General features: G+C 36.1%; 1 protein-coding gene across 6 annotated transcripts in view; it reads left to right on the top strand.

Annotated features, from left to right (window-relative positions):
- The window catches only part of PPIG (peptidylprolyl isomerase G), a 42,382-nt gene extending 27,759 nt beyond the window's left edge, over window positions 1-14,623 (top strand). For all 6 annotated transcript variants that reach the window (XM_047082748.1, XM_047082749.1, XM_047082751.1 and 3 more), the window contains 5 exons: window positions 7,346-7,559; window positions 8,581-8,748; window positions 10,175-10,262; window positions 12,963-13,099; window positions 13,288-14,623. In XM_047082748.1, the coding sequence (XP_046938704.1) occupies window positions 7,346-7,559; window positions 8,581-8,748; window positions 10,175-10,262; window positions 12,963-13,099; window positions 13,288-14,398 (1,718 nt within the window). In that variant the 3' untranslated portion in view covers window positions 14,399-14,623. The remainder of the gene's footprint in view (window positions 1-7,345; window positions 7,560-8,580; window positions 8,749-10,174; window positions 10,263-12,962; window positions 13,100-13,287) is intronic.
- Window positions 14,624-15,272: the final 649 nt, after the last annotated feature.

The following is a 15,272-nucleotide window of genomic DNA, read 5'->3' as shown; positions in this document are numbered from 1 at the left end:
TTTATCATACTAGTAGAATCAGTACCTAATTAATAAGATTACACTGTGGGGCGCCTGGGTGGCTCAGTGGGTTAAGCGTCCAACTTCGGCTCGGGTCATGATCTCGCTGTTCGTTCGTGAGTTCAAGCCCCGCGTCGGGCTCTGTGCTGACAGCTCAGAGCCTGGAGCCTGTTTCACATTCTGTGTCTCCCTCTCTCTCTCTCTCTGACCCTCCCCCGTTCATGCTCTGTCTCTCTCTATCTCAAAAATAAACGTAAAAAAAAAAAAAAAAAAGATCACACTGTACCCTACCCCACCCTCCAAAAAGGTCAGTGAATAGGTTTAGGAAATTCTTTTACATAGTGATAAGCAAATCACATAGTCAAAAACTATCCAGAAATGGCCCACAAGTTTAAAGTGTTATTCTTTGTTATTCATTTTCATCCCATTATGATTTTTAACTTGCATTGTGGTTTTGCTTTAGGTAGTGTTTCATTTTTACCTTAAGGATACTTAAATGTTTGTTAAAGATACTTTGAAACAGATTTTGTGTAAGTGGTAAGGCAAGTAGTAGGGTTTTTTGTTTGTTTTTTTGGCAGTATCCCATTATTGTCATACTTGGAAGTTTTAAAATATCTACAGTTTTTAACATTTAATATATTAATTTGGTTGAAAATTTAGAGGCCAAAAAGGATAGTCAGTCAATGAAAAGTCTTCTTCCAATCTCTGCCCATCAATTTTCATTCCCACATTTTGTATATCGGTCTATATGTGAATTTTGGTCACATAGAATAAATTCTTGAAAGTGGAATTAATAGACTACAGGGGTCATGCATTTATAATTTTGGTAGACACTGCCAATGAATATAAGAAAATAAATTACCTTCTGCGGCACCTGGGTGGCTCATTCGGTTAATCGTCTGACTTTGGCTCAGGTCATGATCTCATGGTGTGTGAGTTTGAGCCCCATGTCAGGCTCTATGCAGACAACTCAGAATCTAGAGCCTGCTTTGGGTTCTGTGTCTCCCTCTCTCTCTCTGCCCTCTCCTGCTCATGCTCTCTCTCTCTCTCTCTCTCTCAAAAAAAATAAACATTAGAAAATAAATTACCCTTATGTACTTTGCAAAGCCACGTATTGCCGAACTCTGTGTAATCTTTTTTTTTTTTTAATGTTTGTTTATTTTTGAGTGAGGGAGACAGAGCGCAAGAAGGGGAGGGGCAGAGAAAGAGAGCGGGAGACACAGAATCCAAAGCAGACTCCAGGCTCTGAGCTGTCAGTACAGAGCCTGACATGGGACTTGACTCAATGAACCGTGAGATCATGACCTGAGCCGAAGTCAAGATGCTTAACCAGCTAAGCCACCCAGGTGGCCCAACCAAACTTGTAATCTTTACCAGCCTTATAATAGGTTAGGGTTTGGTTTTGTTTTGTTTTGTTTTGTTTTTTAAGTTTTATTTATCTTGAGAGAGAGAATAGGGCAGGGGCAGAGAGAGAAGTGGGGAAAGAGAATCCCAAGCAGGCTCTGTGTTGTCAGTGCAGACCCCAATGTAGGGCTCAGTCTCACAAACTGAGATCATGACCTGAGCTGAAATTAAGAGTCAGTTGCTTAACCAGCTGAGCCACCCAGGCATCCCTGATGTTAACATCTTCTAATTTAAGAACCATTTATATGAACTGATATCATTCCTTTATCCCTTATCTTTTACTCATTCTATTGTTTTTTCTTTTTGAAATTCCAAGTCACTTTCTGTTATTTCCTTTCTATTTGGAGAAATTCCTTTCACCATTTGATTGATTGATATATTAGTTTTAGTGATTCAGCAACTCTGTACATTACTCAGTACTCATCATGATAAGTGTACTCTTAATCCTTTTCACCTATTTCAGCCATCCTGTCCCACTCTGGTAACTATCAGTTTGTTCTCTTTAGTCTTATAAAGGGTTTTTTGGTTTGTCTCTTTTTTCTTTGTTCGTTGTTTTGTTTCTTAAATTCCACGTGAGTGAAATTATATGGTATTTGTCTTTCACTGAGTGTCTTACTTTACTTAGTATTAATATCCTCTAGATCCATCCATGTTGTTGCAGATGAAAAGTTTTCATTCTTTTTTTATGGCTGAGTAATATTCCATTGTGCATATACCACATCTTTATCCATTCATCTATCAGTGGGGGCAGCTTCCATAATTTCACTATGGTAAATAATGATGCAGTAAACAGGGGTGCATATATCTTTTTGAATTTGTGTTTTTATATTCTTTGGGTAAATACCCAGTAGTGGAATTACTGGATTATAGGGTAGTTCTATTTTTAGTTTTTTGAGGAACCTCCATACTGTTTTCCAGACTGGCTGCACCAGTTTGCGTTCCCACATATTTATGTATTTCTTAACCATTTAACATGTGTAAAACTCTGCTGCTATTTTTATTAGTTTCTTATTCTTTTTTATGTATCATTGATGAAGTTTGAATTTTGCGCCCCTTTCCCCATTTTTCCCATAAGCCATGTGGGTTTTCTTGTGCAATTTTTCATATATAGCACAGTGATTTATAGGAATACATAGGTTGTATAACAGTGGAAATGACTGTAATTCTTCAAAGCCTTTCTACTTTACTCTTTTCCTTATTGACTATACTGTCTTCTAAATCCCTATATATACAATTTATAGTCAGTTTCTTTTTTTATATATATACATTTTTTAGTGTTTATTTTTGAGAGAGAGAGACAGAGTGCAAGCAGGAGACGGGCAGAGAGAGAGGGAGACAGAGAATCTGAAGCAGGCTCCAGGCTCTGAGCTGTTAGCACAGAGCCTGGCATGGGGCTCAAACCCCCAAACCATGAGATCATGACCTCAGCCGAAATTGGACACTCAACCCAGGTGCCCCTATAGTCAGAGTTTTTAGAACACTTAGTACTTACATGTGTATTTTCTGATGCTGTTTGCTATTGAGTTCACACTTCTTGGTCTTATTTTCTAAATAGATTCTAAACTCTGTGAGGGAAGGTGCATGTCTTATGAGTTTATTATGGAATTTCCCCATAAACTCTACTATTCTTTATTTTTGTATCATGGCATCATGGTGGGTATAGATCTATATACTGTTCAGTTAAACATATGGTTGACCTGTGAACACACAGGTTTGAACTGCATGGTTCCACCTATACATGGATTTTTTTTTAATATAGAAATACAGTGCAGTACTGTAAATGTGTTTTCTTTCCTTACAGTTTTCTTAATATTTTTCTCTTATTTTAGGAATACAGTATATAATCCATTAACATACAAAATATGTTACTCGAACAGGCTGTTTGCAGTTAAGTTTTTTTTTTTTTTTTAAATCTTTTTTTTTTTCAACGTTTATTTATTTTTGGGACAGAGAGAGAGCATGAACGGGGGAGGGGCAGAGAGAGAGGGAGACACAGAATCAGAAACAGGCTCCAGGCTCTGAGCCATCAGCCCAGAGCCCGACGCGGGGCTCGAACTCCCAGACCGCGAGATCGTGACCTGGCTGAAGTCGGACACTTAACCGACTGCGCCACCCAGGCGCCCCTGCAGTTAAGTTTTTGTGGAGTCAAAAATTACATGTGGATTTTTGACTGTACAGGGGTTTGGTCATCTGTACTTACTTTTCTGAGAAGGATAAAGTTTCAGTCAGATTCTCAATGTGCCTAAATCATATTTTTATTTTAGTTTTAACACAGATTTTGAGAATCCGGATACATTTTGTTAGAACTAATACTGATTTTGTCATGTCTCTATTTTTTGCCTTTTTACTCTTCTTTAACTTGCCATTTCTTTCTCATTTTCTCTCCTTTTCTGAGCAGATCATAGGAAAGGGACATGTAAACTAAATTTCACTTAAAAAGTAATATTGAGGGGCGCTTGGGTGGCGCAGTCGGTTAAGCGTCCGACTTCAGCCAGGTCACGATCTCGCGGTCCGTGAGTTCGAGCCCCGCGTCGGGCTCTGGGCTGATGGCTCAGAGCCTGGAGCCTGTTTCCGATTCTGTGTCTCCCTCTCTCTCTGCCCCTCCCCCGTTCATGCTCTGTCTCTCTCTGTCCCAAAAATAAATAAACATTGAAAAAAAAAAAAAGTAATATTGAGGGGCGCCTGGGTGGCGCAGTCGGTTAAGGGTCCAACTTCAGCCAGGTCACGATCTCGCGGTCCGTGAGTTCGAGCCCCGCGTCAGGCTCTGGGCTGATGGCTCGGAGCCTGGAGCCTGTTTCCAATTCTGTGTCTCCCTCTCTCTCTGCCCCTCCCCCGTTCATGCTCTGTCTCTCTCTGTCCCCAAAAAAATAAATAAACGTTGAAAAAAAAAAAAAGTAATATTGACAAACATCAGAAGAGGACACCTTTTTAACCTTAGAGCTTTCTAAGTTCTCTTCCAGGGCATTTTTCCTAAAACACAGTTTATTTTCCTTGTATAGTAGATGTCATCTGGTATTCAGGCAGATTATATTACCATACAAATAGTTCCGGCATTTCGTATTGTTGTGATATCTTGCTTCGCTCAGATGTTTTCTTGAAAAGTCATGTGTGAACTAAATAATAGTTATTTGAAATATATTCAGTACATTTGGTGGGGAGAATAGGCTTGTTTGTTAAATAAACCAACTGCAGTATATTTCTCATAGGAAAGAATCTCATTGCAAAATATAGGTTGGAGCTAGTAATCATGGTAATCAATTAAAGCATTACTGTATTAATATGGGATATTTTTATTTTGCTTGCCTATTATGTGCTCTTAAATTTTTATTTAGGGTTACTTATTACTAATTTATTCCTTCAGTTGTTTTAAGTTTGATTACCCGTGGCCACCCACCCATCTCTCAGGTTTGTAGTATATATAAGTAGATGTTTCAGTTTATACATGTTTAAAAGATACCTATTCTGCCTCAACAGTAGTAGTCTTGGCTTCAGGTTAACGATTGAACTCATGAGACAAAATAGACTTCATTCAGCACTAAGTTTATTTTCCTCTAAGAAAGGATAATACCCAGGGCGCCTGGGTGGCTCAGTCAGTTTGGCAGCAAACTTTGGCTCATGTCATGATCTCACAGCTCATAGGTTTGGGCTCCACGTTGAGCTGTGTGCTGACAGCTCAGAGCCTGGAGCCTGCTTCAAAATCTGTGTCTCCCTCTTTCTTTGCCCCTCCCCTGCTTGCACTCTGTCTCTCAAACTTTTCAGAAAATGAAAAGTTAAAAAGATACACCGGACAGGAAACAGAACAGTTTATACAGCAACAACATAGTGGAGATCTCATGATTTCCAGGCAGAGCTTGTGTATGTCCCAGGCATCTCACACTTGTTATTTTCATGATCCAGAGGAACATGACTGTGTGATGAAACCATTACCTGGTGTCCCTTCACCTTTTATACCTTGTACCCATACTCCAATGTGTTAGCATTCATTGGTACTGGAAAAATTATTTTGGCAGTGAACTGCAAGTCCTTGGTAAAGGACATAGTAATTTCAGACCGGTTGTCATTTATCTTGGAATTAGTACACTCCTATAAATTCTGAGTTAAGGGTTTCAAGAATGATATGGCACTTGTGCCTCAGGTGTTCCTGAGGCTAAAGGAAAAGTTATAAACCAGCAGTTAACCCTTTCAGTTAAGGTCTATAAACAACCAGTAGTCCAAAGAAGTTGAAGTACTATAACCAAACAACAGTGTTCATTTACCCACCTTCAACAATTAAGTCATGGCCAACCTCATTTTACTTATATCCTGGTCATTTCTCCCTTTGTTATTTAAAAAAAATTTTTTTTTTTTTAATGTTTGTTTATTTTTGAGAGAGAGCATGTGTGCGCAAGCGAGCCAGTGAGGGGCATTGAGAGAGGGAAACAGAATCCGAAGCAGGCTCCAGGCTGTGAGCTGTCAGCACAGAACCTGACGCAAGGCTTGAACCCACAGACTGCGAGATCATGACCTGAGCTGAAGTTGTGTGCTTAACTGACTGAGCCACCCACGAGCCCCTCCCTTTGGTACTTTAAAGCAAATTCTAGGCATAACATTTAATCAATAATTTTTTCATTATTTGATCCATAAAATTATTCTTTAAAAAAAATTGTCATAGGTATACACATACACACGTACACCTATCTATATTTCTAAATATTCCTGACTGTTCAAATTTCTAATTATTTCATTAATGTTATTTTTTTTAATATTTGAGTTTGAATCCAAGTAAGGTTCAGACATGGGGGTTGTAAGATTCTTTTAATTTTGTTTTTAATAGATTCCCTCTACCATCTCCTTTATGTTTCCTTGAGATTTTTTGTTGTACAAGCTAGGTCATTTATCCTGTAGTGTTTCCCATTATTGCACACAATGGATTATACTGATTGCATCTTTGTTATGTAATGTTTTTTTTATCCATTTCATATAACTTTGTAGTTAGAGGCAAATTCCTGCTTCATTTATTCTTTGGAAAACTTGTGATAAAGAGCATCTACTGTTTGTTTAGCCTGTGGCACAGTTTATATAAGGAAAAACAAGTAAATGCTTTATATTTTATTTACCAATATGAACTGATGGATTCTAATATGTTTGATGTGTTCCAGTTTATTATAGTTCTCCATATATTGATATTGTCCCATCTTTGGCCTGATTTCACTCTAAGTCCACCGTGGTTTGAATTAGAATACCTTTAGAGGAGTCAAACTCTATTCGGTTTGTCTTATATTTACCCAGTTCTTGTTGTAGCACACCTGGTTAACTTCACTTATTTATGTTAAGGTGCCTAGTCCTTAAAGCGTTGAGTTTGGGAATCCATTTCAATTAAAATAAAATTTCAATTTGAAATTACTTTTTGTAGAGACACCAAATCCTAGTTATTAACCATTGGTAAATCACTGCCCTCTATGCTAAGTCTGCTCTTCAACTAAGCTAAATTTCTTAATCATTAGAGGAATGCTCAGGCATTGAAACCAGCCAATGTCAGCGGAGTCGTGTTTCTTATTTTCCACATTCGTGTGGAATATTTTTTTGTATGTGTTATTTCTCTTCTACAGTTCTACCTCTAATCTTGGTAATAAGATAAAAAGTAAAAAACCACAAGAAGATTAGAATCTTGGACTCTTAAATAGTTCTATGCTTTTTAGAAACAATCCTTCAAATGTTTCCTAAAATTAGTGTTTTAGACCTACCTGTTATTTTTCCAGTTCCTTAGTGTAGTAGATCAACTTTGATCTGTGAATCCAGAGACCTGTATTCTAACCCTAAATCTTGACTCCTTTTCTGTACCCCTCAGTTCAGATAGCTGGATGAGCTAAGTGTTAAGTACTGGACTTAGTGAGGATCTGCAGCAAATCTAAATTTCTGTCTAAAAAGTGTTGACCAAAAACCTTTTTGTTTTTTATTAAAGCTAAGAAAGAAGAAAAGAAAAGACATAAGTCATCATCATCATCATCCTCCTCATCTAGTGACTCAGATAGCTCAAGTGATTCTCAGTCCTCTTCTGATTCTTCTGATTCAGAAAGTGCTTCTGAAGAGAAATCAAAAAAAAGAAAAAAGAAACATAGGAAAAATTCCCGAAAACACAAGAAAGAAAAGAAGAAGCGAAAGAAAAGCAAGAAAAGGTTTTAACTTTACTTTTATAATACAGGCTTTATATTCTTATTCCCTTCTGTTTGTAAGTAAATCTTTTGGGATTTTGGATCGATTATATGGCAATATGAAAATAGTGAGAAATACTCCATACCATGAAGTAGAAGACCATTCTTTAAAAATATTTATTTATTACTTTTGAGAGAGACAGAGAGCAAGCAGGGGAGGGTCAGAGAGAGAGGGAGACAAGAATCCGAAGGAGGCTCTGAGCTGTCAGCACAGAGCCCAACGTAGAGCTTGAACCCATGAGCTGCAAGATCATGACCTGAGCTAAAGTTTGGATGCTTAGCCGACTGAGCCACGCACGTGCCCCAAGTGTAAGACCATTTTGATTCTGTAGTCTATAGATTAAATTTAGGTACATTCATTTCCATTTTCAGTAAAACCATTCAATTCAGTTGTTTCTCTGAACTTAGTGAAATGATCTTTTGGGTTCATAGGTTTATGTTTTATAGGAGGAATAGAGGATTAGTGAGAATTGCAGGAAACCGGTGATTATTGTCTTTATTGTTTGTAACAATCTGTCTTGCTTTTTTAGTCCTTTATTTCTTTTGTTGCTATGATAGCACAAGAGTAAAAGCAAATAATGTCAGTGCATTTACTTTCTTTTCTGTTTTGTCTGAAATAATCTATGTTTGTACTAAAACATGTCTTAGTATGTCTTTTGCTTTTAAAGCAATTAATTTCTTTACCTACATTTTTAACTTTTAAATTTATCAGAGTACAGTGGCAATGGAGTTCCATATTTTAGAACCATTTTATTGGAAAATACTTTCTGAGAATGTGATAATGGAAACAGTTGGTTTGGGTTTTGGGTTGGTTTATGAGAGGAATGAAGGAGGATTTTTCCCTTTGTAATTGAATCTTTGCAGTTGGGGGCAGGATGGCATATGTATTGTGACTTCTTAAAAAGGAAAGAAATCCCAACAGTTGGAAATTTGGGATAAGTGCATAATAACCAAATGGAATTTGTTTTGTGTGTTTTCTGTTAAGCGCATCTAGCGAAAGTGAGACTGAAAATCTTGAAGCACAACCGCAGTCTACTGTCCGTCCAGAAGAGATCCCTCCTATACCTGAAAATCGATTCCTAATGAGAAAAAGTCCCCCTAAAGCGGATGAAAAAGAAAGGAAAAACAGAGAAAGGGAGAGAGAGAGAGAGTGGTATGTGAATGTGTATATCTTATAGAGTGCCCTGCACTCTTCATAATTGAACTTTTTTTAAGTCTTACTTTAAACAAGATTTAATTGGTGACCTTGTCCCAACATTGAAATATTTTTAATAGGATAATGCTAACAAAGGTCCTTTTTGCTAATAACTACATAGCTGATAAGATAAACTGACTTAATTCAAACAGATTTGGAGTAAAAAGTTACTTTTTAAAAAGTAAGCAGTGCAGATACCAAAAAGATGTGTACCAATTCCACTTCAAACCAATTCCATTTAAAACAAGCTTACTGTGTTATTTGAATATATTAAACTTTACTTTTAAAAAAGTAAGAACCTTTAATGGGGCAAAAAGGCTGTTTTCCATGTCTAATTTATAGTATTCTAGTAATGAAAATTGATACCATATAGAACTTCTTCGAAGATTTTTCTCCATAAATTCATGTAATTAGTATTAGTAGGCTTTTTGATTCTTTATAAATCATTTTAATAATTATGTACAAAAACAGAAAAAAGATTGAGACCTTTTTCTTATTTATGACTAGAAATTTGTTGTTATAAAAGTAATAAAATTCAGAGTATCTCCCCTATACTTTCACACTAGAGTAAAAATATAAAAATAAGTCTTAGTGTAAAAAAAAAAAGTTTTAGTTGTGTGAAACTTGAGGTAATTTTGATGGATTGGATTGAGTTAATTTTTCCTCAAGTGTTAAGAAAGAATATTTTTAAGGAAATAAATATTGCTGAGAAAATGTTTGAACTACTTTACAATCAACTTTTCAAAACATAACTTATATGTGTATTGTTTATGCTAATTAAGTATTAACTCATTATTTTTTGAAAACAGTTTTCCCTTTTTGATGTAAACTTTGGTACTAAACCATGGTGTAAACGTTTTGTTAATTCACATCAGCTTGTGTCTGCTTACTTCTCATTAATTACTCTTCTCTGTAGTTCTTTTAACAGTGCTTAATGCTTAAGGGATTATAAGCTACTTTGGAATAAGATAGTTTTAAAATTGTTCTCTCAGTGGCATCCAACCAGTGCTGAGCTATATGAACTCTTGTGTTGATTTTCCTTAACACTGTCAAGTTTATTTCATCTTAAAAATGGTTATATAGCAGTGTTTCTCAGCACACAGCTGACATTTGCGGGCAGAATAGTTAGTTCTTCATCCTCGTGCACTATAAGACTTTAGCATTCCTGACTCGTGGCTCTAAGTACCAATAGCACTCTCTAGTCATTGACAGTTGAAAAATGCTCCCATACTTTTCCAGATACCTACTAGGAATTGATAACATTCCTGGTTGAGAACTACTGATTTTTAAGTTTTTAAATTAGTTTAGATCCATAAAGCCAAATTTTCTAGATTCATTTTTTTATAAAATTGTATGTTTTAATTTTTCCCTTGCTTCCTTCTAGTAATCCACCTAACTCCCAGCCTGCTTCATACCAGAGGCGACTTTTAGTTACTAGGTCTGGCAGGAAAATTAAAGGAAGAGGACCAAGGGTAGGTGATTCTTTTCCCAAAAATCTTGATAATATTGGCATTTATCATAATTTTCGAATGTTTCTTAAATACTGTTTTGTACATAAGTAACTAAAATTTAGAGTAGGTATGGATATTCAATTATATATTCTCTTTTTATAGTAACTTCTTTATATTGGTATTTCTAAACTGAAAATGCATGGGATATTAATAGATTTTACATGTACACAGTGTAAAATGAAGTCAGTGTTTTGTGCCCCCATGTTACTTCCTGACCACTGTATTGCTAATCTTGTTAAAAATTCATAAAAATTAACCTGGTTCTTATATCTCATTCTCTTTCTCTTTACTGGATCCTCCCTATCAATTTAATTTTTTTTTTTTTTTTTTTTCAACGTTTATTTATTTTTGGGACAGAGAGAGACAGAGCATGAACGGGGGAGGGGCAGAGAGAGAGGGAGACACAGAATCGGAAACAGGCTCCAGGCTCTGAGCCATCAGCCCAGAGCCCGACGCGGGGCTCGAACTCACGGACCGCGAGATCGTGACCTGGCTGAAGTCGGACGCTTAACCGACTGCGCCACCCAGGCGCCCCCTCCCTATCAATTTAAATATCTTGTGCTTTCAAAACTTTTTAGAAACCGAGCTATACTTGGTTTATTATTTCTTCACTTCCTACTCATTTCCTACTTCCTAAACTGTTTCAGTTTGTCTTCTACTGTTCTGTTGAAAATAGCACTTGCTATATGGTTAGCTACATGTCACAAAATCCAGCGAGTCCTTTCAGTCTTTGTCTTACTTAATCTCCCTCCTTGTAATACTCTTGCCCTTTGCTTCCATCGTATTTTCTTTCTGTCTCTGGCCAGTCTGTTTTGAATTTCCAATGCCAGTTCATACTTCAATAGCTAGCCTTTCATAGTGTAGTATCGTGGGTTCCAACTCTTTTCGTTGTGCACCTGCTCCTTGGTGGTCTCATCGCTCTCATGGCTTCAGTGGCTACTATATATTGATAATTCTCATTTGCTCTTCTGGTACCAGGGTCTATCTGACAGCTGGCTGGTTGCCTCACAAACACCTCAAACTCTGCATATATAATCCTGAGCATAGGCAGTTCCTCTTTAGGTGTAATTCTCCCTTAGGTTCGTGTTCCGGGTGACAGATACCACCTCCTGTGTAGTTACTTAAAGCCCAAGAATGATTTCATTTCTCTGCTGTCCATCACCAAATCCTGTCAGTTCAACCTTCTCAATACTTTGAAATCCATCTGTTTCTCTCAAGCTCTACTCCCACATCTTAATTTAGTTTACCTTTGTATATTCTCTGAACTGTAAGTGGCCTTCTAACTGTTCTCATGGCAGCTCCCAAACTTTTTTGTCTTAGGGTCTTAGACCCAAAGATTTTGTAATGTGGATTATATCTATCTATATTTACTGTTTTAGAAATTAAAACCAAGAACTATTAAAAATGTAGAAATGTATAAGCACACATTCCGTTAGCAATGAAAGCAAAGATACTAAAATGTCGGGTAGTCTGAAAAACTCCCCTGTACGATAATGAAAGAACGAAAGTGAAAAAGGCAAGTAACATGATTCACTGATGAAAATAGTTTTGACTTCACAGATCCCCTGAGTCTTGGGATCCCTAGATCACATTTGGAGAATCACTGATAACAATTCTTTATCTAAACAGCATCCAGAATAGTCATTTAAAAATGAAAATCTGATTATATCACTCCTTTGCCATTGATCTCAGGGTAAATCTACAATTTTTACCATGGCCTATGAGACCTCACAAAATCTAGCCCTTGCTTACCTTATCAGTGCTCTCGAGTACTACTTTCCCTTACAGTTTTTATCTTCAGCCATACTGATCTATCTTGTGATCATTTCTAACAAATGGTATTTTTCCTGTCTCAGAACCTTCAAATATACTTTTCATGCTTCACATGTTCTTCCTTACCCATCCATTCTCACTTTTACTTCCTTTTCATTACCCTTGCCTTTGTAACTTCTCATACCTCATACATGTTAGTTTTCAGCTTTTTAAGTTATATTTAACTTTCCCTGTACTAAGCCAGATCTCTCTGTTACATATTCTGTGAGCACCTTGTACTTCTTTTACACTGATTCTGATTATAGCTGCATTTATGCTTATTAGTATCTGTGATTATATATCTGTCTGTGGGTTTCCTAGCCTTGTAGAATACAACTTCTAAAAGACCAAAATCCAGATATGTCTTGGCTCACTAAAGTTTCCTCAATACATGGTAGAGCAGTTGGCCATTCTAAGAGCTGAGTAAATATTGGTGGAATAAATGAACATCAATGCATTTACTCAGTTTTTCTCATAATATGGGAAATGTTTGCTTTGACACGTCAAGAATATATATTTCCAAATTGGAACTTGGCAACTTGTAAGGGTTCTACTTGTAAGGGTACTACTTGATAGTAGTATCACTTAAATAGGACAGTTCTACAGAGAGGACATAAGTGGCTAGAGTTTGTGTGGCTAATGCTTTTTATTGGGAATTTACAGTATGAGTGTCTGTTTAAAGTATTTTCACCTCACTGGTTTCATACCTGAAAATTAGGAAATTTTAGTTATTATAGAGGGTATAAGAAATAGGGTATACTTGAACCTAGAAATGTATATACTTCAGGTATTATTGCAGTGCTTTTATATTTTTATATGTTAATTTTTTTCCCTTTTTATTTTCTTAAGCGTTACCGAACTCCTTCTAGATCCAGATCAAGGGATCGTTTCAGACGTAGTGAGACTCCTCCACATTGGAGGCAAGAGATGCAGAGAGCACAAAGAATGAGGGTATCAAGTGGTGAAAGATGGATCAAAGGGGATAAGTAAGATTTAACTATATTATTTCAAATGTAGTGACAAGTATTTTTTTACTCTTATGCATAAAGTTTTACTTATAGCCATTTCATTTATTTCTGAGTATTTAAAGGAAAATAGAATACCATTTTAGCTAATAATGGACACCATCCGTTTTCTAATAAAACTTCCAAAAAACTTTTTTTCTCATTTTTAGGAGTGAATTAAATGAACTAAAAGAAAATCAAAGAAGCCCAGTTAGAGTAAAAGAGAAAAAAATAACTGATCACAGGCATGTGTCTGAGAGTCCAAACAGAAAAAATGAAAAGGAAAAGAAAGTTAAAGACCATAAATCTAACAGTAAGGAGAGAGACATCAGAAGAAATTCAGAAAAAGATGATAAATATAATAAAAACAAAGTGAAGAAACGGGCCAAATCTAAAAGTAGGAGTAAGAGCAAAGAGAAATCAAAGAGTAAAGAAAGAGACACAAAGCATAATAGACATGAAGAAAAGAGGATGAGGTCAAGGAGTAAAGAAAGGGATCATGAGATTGTTAAAGAAAAAGAAAAGTGTGATTCTAAAGGAAAAGATCAGGAAAGAAGTAGAAGTAAAGAGAAATCTAAACAGTTAGAATCAAAAAGTAATGAGCATGATCATAATAAAAGTAAGGAAAAAGATAGACGTGCACAGTCTAGGAGTAGAGAACGTGATGTCACTAAAGGCAAACACAGTTACAATAGTAGAACAAGAGACCGAAGCAGAAGTAGGGACAGGAGCAGAAGAGTGCGATCTAGAAGCCATGACCGAGATCGCAGCAGGAGCAAGGAGTACCATAGATACAGGGAGCAAGAGTACAGGAGAAGAGGAAGGTCCCGAAGCCGAGAGAGAAGAGCAACACCAGGAAGATCGAGAAGTAAAGATAGGAGGAGGCGGAGGAGAGATTCACGAAGTTCAGAGAGAGAAGAAAGTCAAAGCAGAAACAAAGAAAAATATAAAAACCAAGAAAGTAAAAGTTCACACAGAAAAGAAAATTCTGAGGGTGACAAGAGAATGTACTCTAAAAGTCGTGATCATAATAGCTCAAATAATAATAGGGAAAAAAAGGCTGATAGAGATCAAAGTCCATTCTCAAAAATAAAACACAGTAGTCAGGACAATGAATTAAAGTTCTCCACATTGAAAAATAAGGAGGATGAGAAGACCAGGTCCTCAGTGGAAAAAGAAAACCAAAAATCAAAGAGTCAAGAAAATGACCACATACATGATAAAAATAAAAAATTTGATCATGAATCAAGCCCTGGAACAGATGAAGATAAAAGTGGATGAGTGAGTTGTGTAAACTTATTTCCATTCTGTCTCAAATTTTAAGTTTTAAAGACTTGCTGATGAATCTCCTTTATGTTGTTTCCCTCTTTTCATTGTTTTTGGGTTTTATGTTTGTCTTTTTTTTTTTTTTTTTAATGTGGACTTTATTGAGTTGATCTTTTGATAATCTGCAACCTGGATAATTTGTACTGCTAAAGTTTTAATAAACTTGAAATGAGAAAAACATTTTGGTGTAATACTGTGTGCTGTGTTTAACTATTTCATGTATGCATTTTTGTGTTGCAACAATCAGCCAATAATAGCAAATACGCTTTTCTACATCCCAGTTTGTGTGATCAGCCAGTTCAAAACAAGGGTAACTGATTGTTGGAATACATTGTTACATAAGCTTGTGTTTCTCATTGTTTAAAGTAACTTTAGAAGCCACTAGATAGAAGAAATCTTGTGTAGATTTTCTGACTGCATTTGTAATAGAGGCTTGCAGCAGCACAACAGCTTTTAATTACACAGAAAAGCAGGATCCTAATAACTTGAGATCTTAAGTCATCACTTTGGATTTTTTAGTGATTTGTGCTTTAAAATATTTATATTGCACTTCCTATGTTCTTTTTAATTTCATTCATAGCTTGATTCATACTAATATTTTTCCTACCAAGTTTTGTTTTACTGAACTGTCTACAAAAATAGTTGAGTACTTTTTTTCAGTTGATGTACTGATTGAGTTTGACTTGCTGTTATACAGCATTTGACAAGAACTTACCTTAGAAGATGAGATTGTAATTCTCAGTTGTATGTTGCTTTTGATCTGAAGAGATGAAACTTTTGCTTTGGGGAACATTGTTTTATTTTTATTATCATTACCCTTCTCTAAAAT

Source organism: Lynx rufus, unplaced genomic scaffold (assembly GCF_022079265.1).
Source record: "Lynx rufus isolate CCGP_SWC_20201006 ecotype Redwood Valley unplaced genomic scaffold, mLynRuf1.p SCAF_2, whole genome shotgun sequence".
In the NCBI taxonomy this organism is placed as follows: Eukaryota; Metazoa; Chordata; class Mammalia; order Carnivora; family Felidae; genus Lynx; species Lynx rufus.
The sequence above is the reverse complement of the archived record's forward strand: the minus strand, read 5'-3'. Positions and strand labels throughout refer to the sequence as shown.